This window comes from Manis pentadactyla, chromosome 10 (genome assembly GCF_030020395.1).
Source record: "Manis pentadactyla isolate mManPen7 chromosome 10, mManPen7.hap1, whole genome shotgun sequence".
Taxonomy (NCBI): domain Eukaryota; kingdom Metazoa; phylum Chordata; class Mammalia; order Pholidota; family Manidae; genus Manis; species Manis pentadactyla.
This window is the reverse complement of record NC_080028.1, coordinates 77,218,368-77,238,951: the sequence shown is the minus strand read 5'-3', so window position 1 is coordinate 77,238,951 and position 20,584 is coordinate 77,218,368. Positions and strand designations below refer to the sequence as shown.

Below are 20,584 nucleotides of genomic sequence, written 5' to 3'. Positions count from 1 at the left end.
ACACTCTTGTGTGAAGGGCTAGAAGGAAGCTTATTCCCTCCCGACCACCTGTGCCCTTAGCCTTCCCTTGTGTTGTGCTGGTCACGTGTCAAAACCTTTTCATTGTCATCAGACTGCACCTCCCAGGAAGCCCAGTCTTTTTTGTTCTCTGACCTGTCTGACCTCTGCTGCTCGAACACAGCTTGGACTTCCTAGGACCTCGGCTGCCTGTGTGTGATATCTTATTATGATTATGCAAATGCTTGGGATATAAATTAGAAAAACTGCTCTTAGGGTCACTCTAGAGAGAAGAAAATGTTCAGAAGCGAAGCAACATGCATAGACGGCAGGCTGTGACAACGGTGCCCGGGTTTCTCCAGGTAAGGCCCGGGCACTTGGCGCACGGAAGGAGGGACGGTCAGCATGCTGGGCTTGGGCAGTCAGTCCTTCAGGTCACTCCCAGGCACATGAACGCACGGAAGGAGAGAGATGGCAGGTTGGCGTCCCCAGGACGCTCCCAAATGCATGGCCCCAGGAAAACGGTTGACAGGGAGCTTTTCCTTCTATGTGCTCCCCTCCCGCTTTCCCCGGGTGGGCAGGGTTTCCCCTGGCGCCTGCTGATCCTTGGAGTGCTCCTGTGACAAGGGGACTCTCCGCGTCACACCTCACATCCCCTCTGTCAAGCTCTGTTCCGGCGGCTGCTGGAACCTCAGGTGCTGGAGAAGTGGCCCAGCGGTACGGCCCTGGGAGGTCCTCAGGGAGGACGCAGTGTTTCTGGATGGGGCTGGCCATGTTCCCAGCCCTGCTTGCCTCTACTTCATCCACCTTTTTATCTTGCTTTGTATATCCCGGTAATGAAAGGGCACAAAGCCCAGAGAGAATCCCAAACCTTCCGGACACGTGGATGGCAAATACTGGACTGGGCACTGAGACGTGAGGAGATGCATTAAGCTAATTATACAAACAGGTCTGGCTTCTGTGACTTCGTGGCACCACTGCAGCATGTCTGACTCTAAGTGAGGAGGTTAATCGTTCAAACCATGCTGGCATCAAAGCCAGGGTCACGTTGTCAATTGTAAGACTTCGTCAATCTTAGGCATCTTAAAAACTATACCTATCTGAGGCTTTTCTTTCCTTTGTTTTTAAGCTCAACAAAGGACAGATGTTTAAGCCAAGGGGTAGTGGGGCTGGCGCAGTGGAAGCTTAATTCTGGAAAGTGCATGGTGATCTCTGTTTCTGCCGATGGGGTTACTCCTCGCTAACCATGAGGCAGTGACAACTGGCTTGTATCTGGAAATGGATTGTTTCCTATTCCTGCTGGGGGGATGCATTTAAGGGAATCCTAAGTAAAAAGGTGGTAAACGCCAGGGTAACTTTCCACTCTCAGGGAGTTCATGTACTGCATTCTCAACATTAATACATTTTGACTCAACTTCACAGGATTTTCTCTTTAATATCAATGTTCAGAGGCTTTTGACAGAGGAAGCTAAAACCAAGAAAAATGTGTGGGGGGAGGGTGGGGAAAGGGGAGAGAATTGGGAGGCTGACTTCTTCAGCCAGGTGACACAAATATCAACCCAGGGAGGCTGTGCCATACTCCCCTGGGGGCTCCGTAAAACTACCCCCACGCCAGAGGGAATTCATTAACAGGTTCCTCAGGTCCAGCTTTAATGTCCAGCTTGAAGCATAATCCTGGGGAGGATACGCAGTTGGCTTATGTAGGTTTTCCTTCCCTTTCAGGTCATCCTTACCCTTCCTTCACCTTAAAGCCTGTCCATTGCTGAGTTGTTCACAGAAAGTCCCTTTGGATTAAAGGGCTAGGGCGGAAGTCTTGCTTTATCAGAAAGGGCACTTGAATGGGGTTTTGTTTGTTTGCTTTTAAAAAAAAGTAACATATTCATTGTAGAAATCTCATCAGATAAAAACAAAACAAAACAAAAAAAACACCAGTAAGGAGTGTTGAGTGCCTGCAGATACCAGGCTCTGTACATCTTGCCACCGGATATGATCTTTCAAGTTAAAGAATGGGGGCTGGGGGAGCAAAGATTAATGCTTGGCGGTTAGGCTTTGGAAGGAGACCGGGAATACTAGATTTCAGGAGCAGCCCTTGTTCGCTGATTACGCTGAGTGAATGGGGAGGAGCTGCCATAGGGAAGACTGGACACAAGATCCTGTGACAGCCCATTGCCCCCAACCTGGGCATTAGAAAGCCCTCCTGCCTGAAGCATCTAGGCTGATGTCTCCATATCCTTGCTGGTGTAACTGGAAACTTGCCACTTCTGATTTTCAGGGCATGTAGATGTTTTTGAGTTGGAAACAAAGAACAGTTTAGCTATTTATGGCCACAGACCAGTCTGGCTGGGAATGCTTTAGACTGAAGCCTTGAAGATCTGTGGTTCTGTACTGGGTTTCCGCATGGGCGTTACTTTTTTTTTGACATATCCAGGCCTCCTGAAGACATTTAGGAAATCTCATATCATTTATAAAAGGATAACCACACACATACACACACAGAAAGAAGAGTAACCACAATAAAACTTACGTGGGTGCTGCAGTGAATTTACTGCAGCGAGTGAAGAACGGGCCTTTGCTCTGGGGCATTTCTCAGGGTGTGGATGAGCCACTAAAAGTTGCAACACGAAGAAAAGTACCTTTTGTTTCAATAGTGTATTTTATTTTTCAGCTATAGCAAGTGACACTAGTTCTTTATTGGAGATACAGAGTTATGAGATGTAAAGGAGCTATAACTACTTGTCCTAGAAAAGTATACACATACATACAAATATATTCTTTTTAATGAGTTGATTTAAAAATAGCAGAACAGTAAAATAAGCCCATCCAGGACACAGATCTGAGATAATTTCCACGCCTGCAAAAAGGAATTCTCCCAAAGCTCCAACCAGGAGTGGAAAGTGCTGGGGAGAAGGCAGGATTTCCATTCTGGCAGCAAGACGCCGAAACCCACCATGGCAGAGATCAACTGGGGTGTCTGGCATCTGGATTGGGTTCAGCGGCCTCGCATCCACCTGCACCGTGCAGGCGATTCAGGGGGAATGGTCTGGAGATGCATTTCTCTTTCATTCTAAAATAATCTCATTAAAAGGAAGAAAACAATAAATGTGTTGAAACAAGAAATTCTCTGTCACTCACCACTCAGCGGTAACTACCACTTTGATGTCTCAAAAATCACATTTTCATTCAAATAAAACCACAAAGCTGTCCCTGTGGGAAAGCCTTCAGGAAGTTTATTAGGATGGAAATGAAGCAACCTGAATATTGCTCTGCTTTAAAGTGAACACCTTGCCCCAAAATGTCATTAAAGCATGTCATAAAAGGCCTCCAGATATGTAGCTCAACTGCTGACCATCCCGAAGATCTCAGACTTGACCTCAAGGTCCATCCTTACCTTATTCCCAATTTTAAGGAGAGCACATCCAGTCTTTCACTATAATGAATGATGTGGACTGTAGGTTTTCCATAGCTCACATGAAAAACTACATATTTTCCCACAGATTGGCAGTGCTGTGGGTCTTGAAGCCTGGGATCGTTTTTGGTAGTTTCCTGGGAACTTATTTACATGTTTACTTTAAAAACAAACAAACCAACAAGATGATTCCTCTAGGGGGCTCCACCTGATGCTCCCCATAGAGCCATGAGTGAGGGGCAAAGGGAAACAGCTGGGTCTCTTTAGGGTTCAAAGAACTTCTGGTTCATAAATACCTGGAGGTTCTGGGATGGTGGCATTCCATGAGAGGGCATGGAAACTCCTACCAACCCCATGAACTCCATACCTTGCATTATGCATCTCTTCCATTTAGCTGCTCCTAAGTGTATCCTTATAATTAACCAGCAGTAGTGCTTTCTGAGTTCTGAGTAATTCAGTTCCAGTGAATTACTGAACCTGAAGAGAGGGTCATGAAAACTTCTGCCTTATAGCCAGTAAGTTAGATGTATGGGTGGCAACTGTACTGGCAACTGCCTCTGACATGAGGGCAGTCTTGTGGAGCCCTTAGCCTGTGGGGTCTGCACTAATTCCAGGGAGTTATTGTGAGAAGTGAATTGTAGGAAACTCCTTTAGTTCCCAGAGAATCAGAGAATTGGTGGTTGTTATGGGATCAAAACAGACTATTCACATATTTAAGAAAAAGGGCCATAGCAGGAGAAAAGGGAGTTCAGCTGAGCTTTTGATTGATGCATGGACTAGTGGGATGACTGAGACCCAGAGGAGCCCCAAAAACATGGCTGGCTTTCCCACAGAACATTAGCTGAGGATAAGCTATGCATCTGGACAACAAAGGCAGAGTAAGATATCTTGAAGTCCCACAGTGCTTAGGAGATAAAGTTTCATTATAGTAAGATACCTGGAAGAAAGTCAGGGCAAGGCTCACTCTAGAGGCATTTAAGACCAAAGACGGACTGATTCTAATTAAAGCTACACCGAGCCCCAGTACAGAACCCAGAAGCTGACCCACACAAATATACTCAAATGACTTTTTAGAAAGGTGCTAAAGCAATTCAATTGAGGGAGGATAGACTTTCAACAAATGCGACAGCTTGGACGAATCTCCAGAGAATTACACTGAATGAAAAAGTCAGGACAGATCAACCAGACAGAAAATAAGTAAGGACACAGAGGCACTGAACAACACATTAGAACAGATGGACCTAACAGATATCTACAGAACTCTACACCCAAAAGCAGCAGGATACACATTCTTCTCAAGTGCACACGGAACATTTTCCAGAATAGACCACATACTAGGCCACAAAAAGAGCCTCAGTAAATTCAAAAAGATTGAAATTCTACCAACCAACTTCTCAAATCACAAAGGTATAAAACTAGAAATAAATTGTACAAAGAAAACAAAAAGGCTCACAAACACATGGAGGCTTAACAACATGCTCTTAAATAATCAATGGATCAATGACCAAATTAAAACAGAGATCAAGCAATATATGGAAACAAATGAAAACAATAGCACAACGCCCCAACTTCTGTGGGGCACAGTGAAGGCAGTTCTAAGAGCATATAGCAATCAAGGCCAACTTAAAGAAGGAAGAACAATCCCAAATGATTAGTCTAAAGTCATAATTATTGAAACTGGAAAAAGAAGAATAAATGAGGCCCAAAATCAGCAAAAGGAGGGACATAAGAAAGATAAGAGAAGAAATAAATAAAATTGATAAGAATAAAACAATAGAAAAAACTAATGAAACAAGTTTTCTCAAAGGAGCTGGTCCTTTGAGAAAATAAACAAAATAGGTAAACCCCTAGCCAGACTCATTAAGAAAAAAATAGAATCTACACACATAAACAGAATCAGAAATGAGAAAGGAAAATTCATGACAGACACCACAGACATACAAAGAATTATTACAGAATACTATGAAAATCTATATGCTAACAAACTGGATAACCTAGAAGAAATGGACAACTCTCCAGAAAAATACATCCTTCCAAGACTGACCCATGAAGAAACAGAAAATCTAAACGACCAATTACCAGCAATGAAACTGAATTGGTAACCAAAAAACTACCCAAGAACAAAATCCCCAGAACAGATGGATTCACTGCTGAAATTTATCAGACATTTAGAGAAGACCTAATACCCATTCTCCTTAAAGTTTTCCAAGAAATAGAAGAAGAGAAAATACTTCCAAACTTATTCTGTGAAGCCAGCATCACTCTAATGCCAAAACCAGGCAAAGAGACTACAAAAAATGAAAACTACAGACCAATATCCCTGATGAACATACATTCAAAAATATTCAACAAAACATTAGCAAACCAAATTAAAAAACACATCAAGAGGATCATACACCATGATCAAGTGAGATTCATCTCAGGGATGCAAGGATGGTACAACATTCGAAAATCCATCATCATCATCATCCACCACAACAACAAAAAGGAGAAAAACCATGTGATCATCTCCACAGATGCTGAAAAAGCATTCGACAAAATTCAGCATCCATTGATGATAAAAACTCTCAACAAAATGGGTATAGAGGGTAAGTACCTCAACATAATAAAGGCCATATATGACAAAGCCACAGCCAACATCATACTTAACAGTGAGAAGTTGAAAGCTTTTTCTCTAAGATTGGGAAGAAGAGAAGGATGCCCACTTTCCCCACTTTTATTTAACATACTACTGGAGGTTCCTAGCCATGGTAATTAGACAATACGAAGAAATAAAAGGCAACCAGATTGGTAAGGAAGAAGTAAAACTGTCACTGTTTGCAGAGGACATGATATTGTACATAAAAAACCCTAAAGGATCCACTCCAAAACTACTAGAACTAATATCTGAATTCAGCAAAGTTGCAGGACACAAAATTAATACACAGAAATCTGTTGCATTCCTATACACTAATGATGAACTAGCAGAAACAGAAATCAGGAAAACAACTCCATTCACAATTGCATCAAAAATAATAAAATACCTAGGAATAAACCTAACCAAGGAAGTGAAAGACCTATACCCTGAAACCTCCAAGATACTCTTAAGAGAAATTAAAGGGGACACTAATAAATAGAAATTCATTCCATGCTCTTGGGTAGGAAGAATTAATATTGTCGAAATGGCCATCCTGCCTAAAGCAATCTACAGATTCAGTGCAATCCGTATCAAAATACTGACAGCATTCTTCAATGAACTGGAAGAAATAGTTCTCAAATTCACATGGAACCACAAAAGAGCCCTAAGAGACAAAGCAATCCTGAGAAGAAAGAATAAAGTAGGGGGGATCTCGCTTCCCAACTTCAAGCTCTACTACAAAGCCACAGTAATCAAGACAATTTGGTACTGGCAAAAGAACAGACCCATAGACCAGTGGAATAGAATACAGAGTCCAGATATTAATCCAAGCTACATGTAAGAGAATGAAACTGGATTACTGTCTAACTCCATACACAAAAGTAAACTCGAAATGGATCAAATACCAGAATGTAAGTCATGAAACCATAAAACTCTTAGAAGAAAATATAGGCAAAAGTCTCTTAAATATAAACATGAGCAACTTCTTCATGGCCAATCTCCATGGGCAAGGGAAACAAAAGCAAGAATGAACAAGTGGGACTATATCAAACTAAAAGCTTCTATACAGCAAAGGATCATCAGTAGAACAAAAAAGCATCCTACAGTATGGGAGAATATATTCATAAATGACATATCTGATAAGGGGTTGACATCCAAAATATGCAAAGACCTCACACACCTCAACAAACAAAAAGCAAACAATCCAATTAAAAAATGGGCAGAGGAGCTGAACAGACACTTCTCCAAAGAAGAAATTCAGATGACCAACAGGCATATGAAAAGATGCTCCACACTGCTAATTATCAGGGAAATGGATATTAAAACCACAATGAGATATCACCTAACAGCAGTTAGGATGGACACCATAGAAAGAATAAGAACAACAAATGCTGGTGAGGATGCGGAGAAAGGGGAACCCTTCTACACTGCTGGTGGGAAAGTAAACCAGTTCCACCATTGTGGAAAACAGTATGGAGGTTCCTCAAAAAACTAAAAATAGAAATACCATTTGACCCAGGAATTGCACTCCTAGGAATTTACCCTAAGAATGCAGCAGCCCAGTTTGAAAAAGACAGATGCACCCCTATGTTTATCACAGCACTATTTACAATAGCCAAGAAATGGAAGCAACCTAAGTGTCCATCAGTAGATGAATGGATAAAGATGATGTACAAATACACAATGGAATATTATTCAGCCATAAGAAGAAAACAAATCCTACCATTTGCAACAACATGGATGGAGCTAGAGGGTATTATGCTCAGTGAAATAAGCCTGGCAGAGAAAGACAAGTATCAAATGATTTCACTCATCTGTGCAGTATAAGAACAAAGCAAAAACTGAAGGAACAGAACAGCAGCAGACTCACAGAATCCAAGAATGGACTAACAGTTACCAAAGGGAAAGGGACTGGGGAGGATGGGTGGGAAAGGAGGGATAAGGGGGAAAAGGGGCATTACAATTAGCCCACATAATGTGTGGGGTGGGTTACAGGGAAGGCAGTATAACACAGAGAAGACAAGTAGTGAGTCTATAGCATCTTACTACACTGATGGACACTGACTGTAATGGGGTATGTGGTGGGAACTTGATAATGGGGGGGTGTAGTAGCCATAATGCTGCTCATATAACTGTACATTAATGATACAAAAATACAAAATACCAAACATATATGGTCAATTAATATACGATAAAGGAGCCATGGGCATACAACGGGGAAATGACAGCCTTTTCAACAGCTGGTATTGGCAAAACTGGACAGCTACATGTAAGAGAGAGAAACTGGATCATTGTCTAACCCCATACACAAAAGTAAATTTGAAACAGATCAAAGACCTGAATGTAAGTCATAAAACCATAAAACTCTTAGAAAAAAACATAGGTAAAATTCTCTTGGACATAAACATGAGCAACTTCTTCATGAACATATCTCCCTGGGCAAGGGAAACAAAAGCAGAAGTGAACAAGTGGGACTATATCAAGCTAAAAAGCTTCTGTACAGCAAAGGACACCATCAATAGAACAAAAATGCATCCTACAGTATGGAAGAATATATTCATAAATGACAGATCCAATAAAGGGTTGACATTCAAAATATATAAAGAGCTCATGCTCCTCAACAAACAAAAAGCAAATAATCCAATTAAAAAATGGGCAGAGGCTGAACAGACAGTTCTCCAAAGAAATTCAGATGGCCAACAGACACATTAAAAGATGCTCCACATCGCTAATCATCCGAGAAATGCAAATTAAAACCACAATGAGATACCACCGCACACCAGTAAGGATCGCCACCATCCAAAAGACAAACAAGAACAAATATTGGTGAGGTTGTGGAGAACGGGGAACCCTGCTACACTGCTGGTGCGAATGTAAATTAGTTCAACCATTGTGGAAAGCAATATGGAGGTTCCTCAAAATGCTCAAAATAGACATACCATTTGACCCAGGAATTCCACTCCTAGGAATTTACCCTAAGAATACAGCAGCCAGATTGAAAAAGAAGATGCACCCCTATGTTTACCGCTGCACTGTTTACAATAGCCAAGAAATGGGAACAACCTAAGTGTCCATCAGTAAATGAATGGATAAAGAAGATGTGGTACATATACACAATGGAATATTATTCAGCCATAAGAAGAAAACAAATCCTACCATTTGCAACAACATGGATGGAGCTAGAGGGTATTATGCTCAGTGAAATAAGCCTGGTGGAGAAAGACAAGTACCAGATGATTTCACTCATATGTGGAGTATAAGAACAAAGCAAAAACTGAAGGAACAAAACAGCAGCTGACTCACAGAACCCAAGAATGGACTAACAGTTACCAAAGGGAAAGGGACTGGGGAGGTTGGTTGGGAAGAGAGGGATAAGGGTGGCGAAAAAGAAAGGGGGAATTATGATTAGCATGTATAATGTGGGGTGGGTCACAGGGAGGGCTGTATAACACAGAGAAGACAAGTAGTGACTACAGTATCTTACTACGCTGATGGACAGTGACTGTAATGGGGTTTGTGGGGGGTACTTGGTGATGGGGGAGTCTAGTAAACATAATGTTCCTCATGTAATTGTAGATTAATGATACCAAAAAAGCAAAAACAAAAAAACACAAGACCCTGATTTAGTCTGAACTTCAGATAAACAACAGAAAAGTTTTTAGTGTAAGTTATGTCCCTAATCCTGCATTATCCGTTGCTTATCTGAAATCCAAAGTTAACTGAGCAGCCCTATTTTTATTAGCGAAATCTGGCAACCCAAAGCAGGTGGTCCTGAAGGAGGGAGACAGGTGGGCACACAAATAGCTCTGGGTCGGCCAGGCCTAGCTCCAAACCAAGAGGGCGTTTGGAATGAGAGTTCTGCTCCCTGCCTGAGACACCCCCACCAGTCACCCCAAGCCTGATATGGTCAGAGTACACCTCACCCATCTCGTTCAGCGAATCTAGCTCGGCCCAGAGTGAGCAAGGGTTCAGGCTACTACACTGCCCTCTCGCCAGCTGTGGCCCCTTCGTTGTCATCAGCCGTCACCCAGAGCACTGAGACTGAAATGACAAGTATCTTCCTGGGTGAGCATTAGGATCGCAAAGGGTCCCAGCCAGGTATTGCTGCAAATGAGGGACTGGGGCTCCCAGTAAGGGGGCTGGCTCCCCTGGGGACCCACCTGGATACCCAACACCTACACACAGAAGTCTCCATTGTTACATTGCCACCAAAGGGGGGCATCTTACTGTCTTCAGGTTTGTCTCCTCCAGGGCTTCCACATAAACCAATCCTTTCCACCACTCTGTCCTGCTTATGAATTCCCACCAGGAATTCCCTTCCAGTCTCCTCCAGGGTTCATGTCTCCTGGGCCCCATGTCTTCCCAGAGGTCCCTAGCCCTGGGTCCTGAGTCCTGCTCTGCTCTGCAGAGTTTGTCAATCAACCCTGCAGGTCTTGCTTCTGGGGACCCCTTGAGGCTTCCACATACCCGTGGAGCTGGGTGCACGCTACTGGCTTGTCCCGGAGAACCTGGCTGTGATATGAGAGATATGCCTCCAAATGGCCAAGAGTCCGAGGGCTGAAGGAAGCAGGATGGATGACATTCAGGGAGCAAAACCCCTGGCTCGGGTGTGGGGGAAGACACGGTCTGGGGTGATGGGGAGAGGAAGCCCCACGGAAATAGAGAGCAGGAAGCTCAGGGAAAAACCCTGGGATTCCTACCATTCTGGGGGACATGCCCCAGAGATGGGAACTGAGGAATAGCAGAGAGTCTGCTTAGCAATGTAGGCCAAGGGTTCTGATGCAGGACTTCATTTATTCATTCATTCACTGAAGTATCCATTCAGTGAGTATTGGGTACCAGCCCTGGAGCACCAGGGACTCAAAAGCAAGGCTCTGTTCCTGCCCTGTCCCTTGTGTAACTGGGAAGACAGACATGTAACTTCTGAGGGAGTTCAATGGTGGGCAATGGAAGGACAGGATGTCATGTGGACACAGAGCTAGCATGTTAGCTACCTTGAGGATGGAGAAGGCTTCCAGCCCAAAGATAAGACAGCCAGCTAGGTCCTGAAGGAGGAGAGCAAAGAGGCAAGTTCTACAACCTCTACCCCCACCCCAGCCAGGCAGAGCCATTAAATGAAGCCCCTCATTCCCCTCAGGGGAAGGGTGAGAAGAACCTTCCAGGTAAGAGGAAAAGCATGTGCAAAGGCCTTCCAGGAAAACTGCAGGCTTCCAGGACTGACAAAGGAAGCAGATGAGAGCCAGAGGAAATGAACCAGAAGCCAGAATGAGGATGGACCAGGAGATGTGGTCTGCGGTTCCAAGGTCACGCTTAGCACATGAATACCCCAAGCCATCATCCACCACGTCACCCTGAGACCTTCACCTGGGGTGTTGGACAACTGGGAATGACGTTGCTGAAATAAATGGGCTGTTCCGAGGCACCTCGCAATCTCCAAGGCCCTGGGCCAGTGCCAAGGAGCGAGCAGTGCTAGCCAAGGGGCAACCAAACACTTGGAAAGAGATGATGGTCAGAGGGGGTCAAAGCAGCTTCCAGCCACCCCTTCCTCCTCCTGTGAACAGTAAGAGAAAGCCCCACAAATGCCTCCAGAAGCTGTACAGGTCTGCCCCTCACCCTGCTACCAGGCCCAGAGCAATCCCAGGGCAGCCCCACACCCCACATCACAGGTATCACCCATCTGAGGTCTGGGCTTCCCCCAGGGGCCAGGCAGGGAGACGCTGACATGCTGAGCTGCTTCACTTGGGCTACGATGAGGACACAGGAGCCTCCCACTCCAGGTCTCCTCCCGGGAGGCTGGGTCACAGGGCTGGACATGCACAGCTCAAGCCCACTCCATTACTGCCAGGAGGGCAGAACCCTTAGCTGCAGGGTCCCCCCTGCCCTGCGCCCAGGCCAGGGCTTCATCCCTCTCCTTGGCTGCAGGCCAGGCTTGGAGCTCAGGAGAGGCATCAAGCCCATCATTCTGAGGGACTCGGGTTGCGGGGGTGGGGGGTGGGCATCAAGCGCCATGTGGCCCCTCCACCGGCCTCCCGCCTAACTGTAGGAACTCAGAGACCGGCCACAGATGGGGCACCCCCAACTTGCTTCTCTTGACGCTTTATGTTCCCCACTGCCATCCTTTGAGTCTCCTCCCCGCAACCAGGGGTTCAGCTGCCACCGCTTGGGTTAGCCCCCTCCCTGAGGGCTCTAACAGGAACCACTGTGCTGGGGCAGTACTCCTGTGTTGGACTCTGCCAGTGCGTGGGGGGCCCAGATCAGGAGGTGGCCCAGCCCGAGGGAGGCAGAGGTGGGGGGAGCGGAGACCCGCGGCCTTCCCAGCCCCTCTGCCCCCACACTGGCGCCCGCCGCCACGGGCAGCAGAACTGACCTCATTCACCAACTGCAGCAGCCTGCGGGAGCCCGCTGCCCGCCCGGGGCGCCCCCTACCTCTGGAAGGCCGGGGGTGACAGCTCCCGGCTCCCGGCCCCTCCTGGCAGGTGGGGGCGGCCGTCCCTCCCCTCCCCCCGGCCCAAATTATAATCCCAGTCACGTGCCTCCCAATGCGTCCAAAAGCCGGACCCAGATTCTCTAACACCTTGACCGAGAGGGGCTGGGGCCACGGGGGTGGGAGGAGAAGCCGAGAAGGGCCTCGGCGCCCGCCCCCCTCAAAAATGTCTCCTACCTTGGCGGATCCCCCAGGTGCTCCTGCCAGCGGCGCCCCGGCCCCGGCCCGCGGCCAGGACTCACCCTCCTGCCGCTGCCTCCTTAAGTACTCCGGGAGAATGAGGGCAGGAGAGGCAGAGGGAGGCGCGGGCGGGCGGCGCGGCGGAGGGGCCGCGGCGGGGGCTCTCGGGCCGGCCGGGGAGCTGGCGCTCGGCGGCACCCACCCCCGGTGCGGGCTGTGGCGGAGGGCGGGGCGCAGCGCGGAGGGGCGGAGCAGAGAACGGGAGCGCAGGGAGGCTCTCTGTCCTGTAATCCCAGTAAGATTGCCGGCCATTGGCCCCGGCCCTAATCCCAGCCCCGAGCATCACAAGCCTCCACTGGCTGTCACTTAACAAACGGGATTAGCCCGCCCGGCCCGCCCTGCTCCCTGGCCTGGGCACCGCGGGGGGAGCGCTGCGCCCCCGCCCTGCCCCCGGCGCCCCGAGCGCGCGCCGCCGCAACACTCGCCGCCAGGGGCCCTGCGGGAGGGGCACCAGCGGCCTGGCCGCCCCCTGGCTGCCCGGCGACGCCCCTCCGCCTCCCTAGCGCCTTCCCTTCTGAATTCGAGAGCCAGCTCAGACCGGGGCGCGGGGCCCAGGGTGGAGGGTCAAGGTTACCCAGCGGGCGCAGGGAGGATTCCAGGACGAGAGTCCCGGGTCCTGCGCGTTGGCCGGGGAAACTGAAGTCCGCTCGCTGGTCACTCCCAGCTTGCCTGGGTTGTCTTCTGGTGGCTCGTCCTAGGTACCTCTGTCAGCCTTTGTTCCCTGGGATGGGAAGGAAGGCAGTGACATGCCCAAGGTCACAGCGGATCCAGGTGGACACTCCAGGTCCCATCTTGTCTGGGCAGCCCTCCTTCTGATACCTGGACTCAGGCTTTCCCTCACTGCCCCACATCCGGCCGACCTAGGGAATCTGGTAGCACTTCTCCCATCCTTTCCTAAGTGATACATCCTCATCCAGCCCAAGGAGTCCCCTGAGCCTGGCCCTAGGCCCCTGCCATACTGGCACTAATGAGAGGGACACACGCCAGGCAGTCCCCAACCCCAGGGAAATCCTGGCCTAGAGGGACACCCAAATGGTAGATTGGGAATCTCCTAGGTCCTAGCAAAGCCCAGACGGTCTTCCCCCAGCCTCCTGGTCATGCAGTGGGCACTTGGTAAAGGGTAACATTGGCTGACCAGATGTCCCCCTGGTGAGCCCACAGCCCATCAGACAGAGCTCCTCCTGGACAAGCCCTGTCCACAGTGCCCAGCCAAGTCTGAGCCCAGAGGGACCCTTGCACCCACTGAATGCCTTGCCCGTAGATGGTGTTGGCCAGAGCAGCGGGGATTGGGAATGAGGTCACAGACACTCTCTCTAGCCCATGCTTCCTCTTGCCCTCTTGGGGCTACTTCCCATCCCCTTCATTGCCAGGAGGTCTGGGGATACCTCAGGGCACCCATGTCCCCACCTGCCCTATGCAAGCCCCAGTGTGGCAGCAATGGCTGAGGGGAAGAGCATGGATCTGGAGTCTGACTGTGGGGGTTCAAATCCTCTTACCACCATCTGACCTTGGGCAAGGCAGCTCTCCATTTTCTAGTTCTCTGTCTCCATTTACCCCTTCCCACAGCCTCTTGGTCAACCAGACTGTGGCTGCACAGTGGGTGACAGCGATGATGGGCACCCTTGTTAAGCATTTATTATGTGTTGGTCATATTGCATGCATATAAAATCTCTGTTCTTTACACTAAACTGGTGGCAGGGTGGGTGGGGGGCGTCCTCTTGGCCTTGTTTTACAATGAGGTGAAGTGACTTTCTTAGGGACATACAGCGTTTCAGTGAAGGTGCTGGGACTGTCTCCACAGCCCTGGTTCTGCCCAATGACCTGTGGTCCCGCTGTTACATCTGCATCGGCCCATGAGGTGTTGGGGGTAAGGCACGGCCTCAGAGGGCCCAGCTAAGGGAAGTTGGTCTGAGGAAGGGCTAGCTGGCTGACTGGCTGGCTCTCTAGTTCTGGCTCCCTAGTTCTGGCAGAGTGCCAGAAGCCTCTGGACACCGAGGCCTAGAAGAGCTGAGTCCTGGTAGTTGGGGAGTACTGAGATGTGCTCAGTACTGCCCTCTGCAGGCAGAATGCAGAGCAGCAATAATATAGGTGGAGGGCTGGGGATGAAGGCTGCCTTCCAGCCTCTGGGCTGCTCTGCCAATCCAGAACAGCCAGTCTGACCCCAGCCTCGCCCAGGCAGACACTGGGGTCAATGCAGTCCAGCAAAAGGCCTTGGCTTCGCATGTCCAGGCCCTACTCAATTGGGTATGACCGGGGCATGATGCCTGGCATCACATTTACTGGCTGTGTGTGCTAGGCCAAGTGGATTGGCCTCCCTGGGCTTCAGCTTTCTTATCTGTAAAATGGAGTCAAAATAGTCCTTTCTTCATAAGACTGCTGTGAGGATTCAGTGACACTGATAGAGGAAAAATGCTTAGTGTAGCACCTGGCACATAATATAGATGCTTGATAAGGTGTAGGACTGAATTTCTTTATTTATTGGCTTCATCTAGGAGCCAAGTCAGATTCAGAGTCTTTGCTTGAACTGCTCTTCCTGAGGGGTGGAAATTCTAAAGACAAGGTCATAGGCATTCCATTTTTGTCAAGTTCAATTCATTCTGAGAAGGGCAGCAGTGGCTCCCTCAGCTGAGAGGGGAGTTTGGTTGAGAAGTCCTTGCCAGTGGCCGCTTCCCACCTACAGGAACCTCTCCCGGCTCTATGTAGCACATTTGCACTGGCCCTGCCTCATCTTCCCCCGGGGCCTGGCTGGGTTCCCCCTACTATGCAGATGTGGAAACTGAGGCTCCATTAACAACCTCAGAGCCACAGGGCTCTGCCCCTTACAGAGCCCTTTCTGTGCCCTCATTCACTTGACCTTCCTGACAATCCCTGTTTCGCAGGTGGGGATGGAGGACGTCAGGTCATCTGCAGAAGTGAGTGTGCACCTGTGCATCCTGTATCCCCATCAGCTCAGGATCTCCCAGGCAGATCTCATCTCTCCCTCCTGGCCCAGTGAGTGAGCTCCAGGGTCTCTGACATGCAGACTAGCCACAGGAGAGAATGCCCATAGGCACTCAGGCCCCTGCTCCCCTGGGGTTTGGGCCCAGTCCTGGGTCCCTGACCTCCCTCCTGCATTATTTCCTCTCTCACAATTCTGGGCCACTTCTGCTGACTCCTTGTTCCTTGTTCCTTGAGACTCCACAGGGGCCAGGAAGTACAGGTAGAGGGACAGCCCAGCCATTCCCAACAAGGTAACCCTTTTCTGAATGTTGGAGCAAGCCCAGAGGGAGCCTGGGACTGGGATGTCCTGGATGTGACCACAAGGACCAAAGTGAACAAGTGCCCTCATCTTGCAGGTAGGCAGCCTGGGGTACTGAACCACAGCTGGACTTCCTGTGTGGGCACAGGAAGGACTGAACTACAGCTGCCCAGCGGGGACTGGCAGGGGTAGACCCCAGGTCTCCCAATCCCCTCCACCCCACCCCTGTGCCACTCCTTTTTGTCAGTCTCTGGGGCTTTCCTTGGATTTTCAGGAAATGATTTGATCTGATAATTAGTATTTATCCTTTAAAAACAAGACTTGAGTGGCTTCTGGAACCAACCAACAACATATCTCCTGTCCCATCATGGAAGTCAAAGGGAAAATAGGATTTGATGTATGGAAATTAGCTTTCAAGGCAGCAAGCAAGGATCCATAAAACAAGGGCAGATAAGGTGGGTGTAGAATCTGTAGCTGCGATGTTAAACGTTACCCCTACAAGCCAGGATCCGCAGGTGAGATGGAGGCTATGTTGGGGCAAAGGGTAGGTGATGGGCTTGCCCGGGGGGGCCCCTGAGTTTGACCCAAATCTCCACCCCACCCCCACCCACCGGGCAAGACGGAGCTTCTTGGCCCCTGTCCCTGTGTGCTGCCTTATTCATAAGCCCGACATTCCCCCAGGGGTAAAGCAGAAGGAGCGCTTCAAATCCACTTCCCTGCTCTGAAAATAAACAAGTGAGTAGAAAATGCTGGTGTACTTGGAGGCAGTGCGCCCAGACTCCTCTGAGCCCCGGGAAAGCTCACAGGTGGCCTATTTCTGGCCCCTCACCTTGGGCCCTTGGATGGCGGGGCCTGAGACCATGAGCTTGGCGAGCTGAGTGTGGGCTGGTTTCACTCCCCACCTGCTCCCTCCACACAAGCTGCCTAAGCACCAAGGCCTCGCCTGGCAGGCTCCCCAGGATGAGGGCCAGGACCCACTGAGATCTCAGATGGGAAGTGTGCGAGTGACAGAGCACAACTGTTCACTTTGGGGCAGGGAGCTCGGAGTTGCTGTACCACTGCAGGCAAGTCCCTTCCCCTCTCTGAGCCTCATTTTTTTCATTTGTAAAACAAGAGGAGTTATCTAACCTTCTAATGAATTTCCCTCAGCTTCATCCTAAACGGTGTCTTAAGGGTGCCATCTAAGCCAGAACCAAAGGGAGCCAAGAGATAAGGAGGAAGAGGTTATTCAGCCCTGTTAGGGAGTTAACTTTTTGGCATAAGTGAGAAAATTGAGATTAGAGGTCACTGGGTTGCTTAGAGGGCCAAAAGCAAGGGAGGCAGTAGAACCAAAAGCAAGATACAAATTTAGCCTACCAAAATCTAGACATTGTTTGTTTTCTTAGTTTTATTTCAAGCATGCTAAGACAAGATGCATGCCACAGCTTCTGAACTGATATATCATTAAGTCAGAACACAGGTATTTATAAGCCCAGAATTTTGCAAAGGGTCATAAACTTGCTGAATGGAGTTCAAAATTTTTTTTAATAATTTGAGTTAAGCATCATCCTGTCTGAAATATGTGAATATAAGGTTTTAGTAACATGATGGAAAACTCTATAGCCTGAACTTCTCTTTATTTATACATATTGTTAAACAAAGGGAATTTTCCTTTAGAATATTTTCATCATAGTAAATACTTCAGTACCAAACTGAAAATCATCACTTAAAATCTTTTTTAAAGCCACCACTACTATCTAAAAACTCTCTTTACTCAATTTTCCTAGTCACAAAACACAAAAGAACAAGACTATTTTATCTTTACAACCAGGTACAAAGGACTTTGAAACCCATTTCTGAAAGGGGTTCTTATTTACCACGAAATATTTTATACAGAAGAGTTTAAAAGTAGTGAAATGGTGTAATGACTAGGCTGAGCAGGTGCACCTAAATACCAGTGAATTATTAAATGATAACCCAAAACCATCCTTTTACAATCAACATAGGTTGTTATTCACTAACCTGCTACTACCCCAAAGAATATTAACGTTGTTGGAAAGGCTGCTTATGCTTGCTTCTCAGCAATGACCAAGTAGACTCTTTTAAGAGTGATGGAAACCCCTTCATAGGAGAGTGCATAGCACTAAAAGCTAACATTGCTTTTTCAATGCAGTTTTCACTCAAACCTTTCCAGGGAAAAATAAAATTATCCCCAAATAGAGTCCTTAAATAATACTACTACCAAAAGGCACAAATTCTGTTGTTGTTGTTTTTTGCCATTTTAAATTATCAATAACTAAAATTCTCCAGATGTTTCTTTTTTGTTTGTTGTTGTTTTGAGGGGGAATGTTAACAAACCTTTCAGTACACATTCCCATTTGAGTTGGAGTCAAACTCAGATATTTGCCATGGAGAAAAGAGCCAGTGCTTTCAATCTTGCGGATCAGTGACCATGGAAGATGAGTCTCCTGAAGGTCAGATGCATAATTCTAGCCCTTCAGCTCCCACAAATCACCATCAGCAAATCCTAATCCAATCATGGCTCTTTCCAAAGAGTTCTATCTATAGTGACTTAATTTTAGATTAATATAGTTGGCCTTAAATTATTTTGACTGTGGACTAATCTCTATCTGAATATTGACAACTAGGACCATAGTCTTTACAGGGAACCTAGCTCTCTTTAACCTAACAGTAAAAAGATCAGTAAAATTTTGTCTTTTGGATTCAGAACAAAAAGGTTTGAGTTTACTATTCCTCTTTTGTTACTAACGCCATTATCCCTTCTACAACTTTTGGTTGGTATTCTAGTGCAAGAGACCACTGCTATCTTTTATCAGCTTGATGCCTTTACATTAAGACTGAGAACACTGACCTTCTGGCCTGTCATTCTGTTTAAGAGTTTCTGTGTTTTGTCTGCACCAGGGTGGTAAAAGTCACAACCCAGCGCGGTATTAACTTCGTTATCTCTGTGGAGCACGGTGTGCCTTGTGTAGCATTCCTTGGAGGCCCCTTGCTATCAAGCGCTAGGGGCTGCGTTTTCTTCTCTCCAGGGGCAATATCATCAGCCCGGTTGCTTAACTGGTGATCTGTGAACGTTTGAAATTCGTATTCAAGGTTGCTTGCACTTTCTTCTAACATAGTTTCAATGGCACCTCTTCCCGTCCCGAGATACTCAAGTGGGTCCGGGACCCACCGTTTCGGGAGGGGTGAATACAATTCTCAACGGGGTGAGGGCTCAGGTATCAAAAAAACATCTTAACAGACCGAAAGTCCCGATCCACCCTTAATTTCCCCGCGAGGGCAAATCTGGGAGTCAAAGACCAGAAGAGGCCGGTCGGGCAGCGGACCTCAGGCTCCCGGAACCCTTCGCGCCCCGCACCTGCACGAAGGACTGACTCCCCACGACAACCACCCACTGCTCGGAGGCCGAACTTACGCCCACGCAGCCCGTCAATTAAATGGTCGGATACCACCAAGGCGACGAGGATGCAGCCACCCAAAGGCTTCCTCAGAAACGATCCTACGCAGGAGAGTGGAGAAGGCGGAGCTTCGGCCGCACCCCTTCGACTTTCCCCGCCTTTGTTTCTTCCAGAGTTCCATTGGCTGCTTGCCGCGAGACGGGATAACCGCGAGCCTAGGCTGAGACATAATTGGACAAAATCGCTGCCGCTCGACCGGTGACCCGCTCACGATTGGCCGTCGAACCTCTGGTTTGAATCGCAGTCCCGGCCGGGGAGGATTTGCCAAAGTGCCACGTTGGGCTGGGCTGCGGCTTGAGGAGCCGCTCGGGGCGCCGGCCCTGGCGTTCGCGCCGGGGTGAGGGCCGTTGGGGCTGTTGGGCGGCGCGAGGAGAGTCGGGAAGCCGGTCCGCGGCGTGCACTGCGGGCTGCCCCGCGGCGGCGGCATCAGGGCGCATCGCGTCCCGCCCGAGGGCGGCTCTGGCTGAGGGCGGAGGAGCCGGCGGAGAGCCCGGGGCAGCGGCTGAGGCGGGGCGGCGGCGGGGGCCACTGCCCCCGGAAGAGCCGGCTGAGATGCTGGCGGAAAACCTGGTGGAGGAATTTGAGATGAAGGAGGATGAGCCGTGGTATGACCACCAGGACCTGCAACAAGGTGAGGGCGCGGTCGCCCCGGCGGGGAAGGTGCCGGCTGGCGGCTTCTCCTTCCGCGCACAAAGCTGTTAACGAAGTCGCTTTGGCTGGCGGAAGCCGGTGCGGCGCTCACCTGGCGTGGGGCCCGCCCCCCTGTCCCTCCGCCGGGAAAGACGCCGCCGCTGGGCCCGGGGTTGGGCTTCTGCGCAGTCTTCAGCATCCCTGGTAAGTGCGGAGTGCTAGCAGGGCGCAGGCACTGAATCAGGAAGCGCTTTTCCGGATTAGCTAGTTTAATCCTCGTAGCATTCCTTGGAGGCAGGGATGGCTGACCAGGTTCGTGCCCTGCTGTGCCTCGACCCCCAGGGAGGAACCCCAGCCATCGTCAGCGTGAGCTGCTGCAGGTGGCGGGACAGCAGTGCTGTGTGGCAGGAGCCGTGCCAGGCCCCTTGCACACATGTAATCCCCACAGTAGCTCTGACAGAGTACCTTTTGTTATCCCCGTTCTCCAGATGAGGAAAGCGGAAGCTGAGTCGAC

The 20,584-nt window shown here is 48.8% G+C and overlaps 3 protein-coding genes across 14 annotated transcripts in view; 1 reads left to right on the top strand and 2 right to left on the bottom strand.

Moving 5' to 3' along the window:
- The window catches only part of LOC118928100 (eukaryotic peptide chain release factor GTP-binding subunit ERF3A-like), a 210,030-nt gene extending 197,122 nt beyond the window's left edge, over window positions 1-12,908 (bottom strand). For all 10 annotated transcript variants that reach the window (XM_057487025.1, XM_057487019.1, XM_057487018.1 and 7 more), the window contains exon 1: window positions 12,682-12,908. The gene's annotated coding sequence lies outside the window, so the exon portion shown is untranslated. The remainder of the gene's footprint in view (window positions 1-12,681) is intronic.
- On the bottom strand, window positions 1,848-19,985 carry LOC130679137 (acidic proline-rich protein PRP33-like). Its single transcript, XM_057487028.1, has 2 exons — window positions 19,398-19,985; window positions 1,848-3,061 (listed from the first exon to the last, which is right to left on the bottom strand). The coding sequence occupies exon 1, from the start codon at window positions 19,865-19,867 to the stop codon at window positions 19,412-19,414; it is 456 nt and encodes a 151-aa protein (XP_057343011.1). The 5' UTR covers window positions 19,868-19,985; the 3' UTR covers window positions 1,848-3,061; window positions 19,398-19,411.
- CDR2 (cerebellar degeneration related protein 2) overlaps window positions 19,709-20,584 on the top strand; it is a 42,059-nt gene continuing 41,183 nt past the window's right edge. The window contains exon 1 of one of the 3 annotated variants that reach the window (XM_036917003.2): window positions 19,709-20,071. In XM_036917003.2, coding sequence (XP_036772898.2) covers window positions 19,993-20,071 — 79 coding nt within the window. In that variant the 5' untranslated portion in view covers window positions 19,709-19,992. The remainder of the gene's footprint in view (window positions 20,072-20,584) is intronic. The other 2 variants (XM_036917005.2, XM_036917004.2) reach the window with 2 other exon arrangements.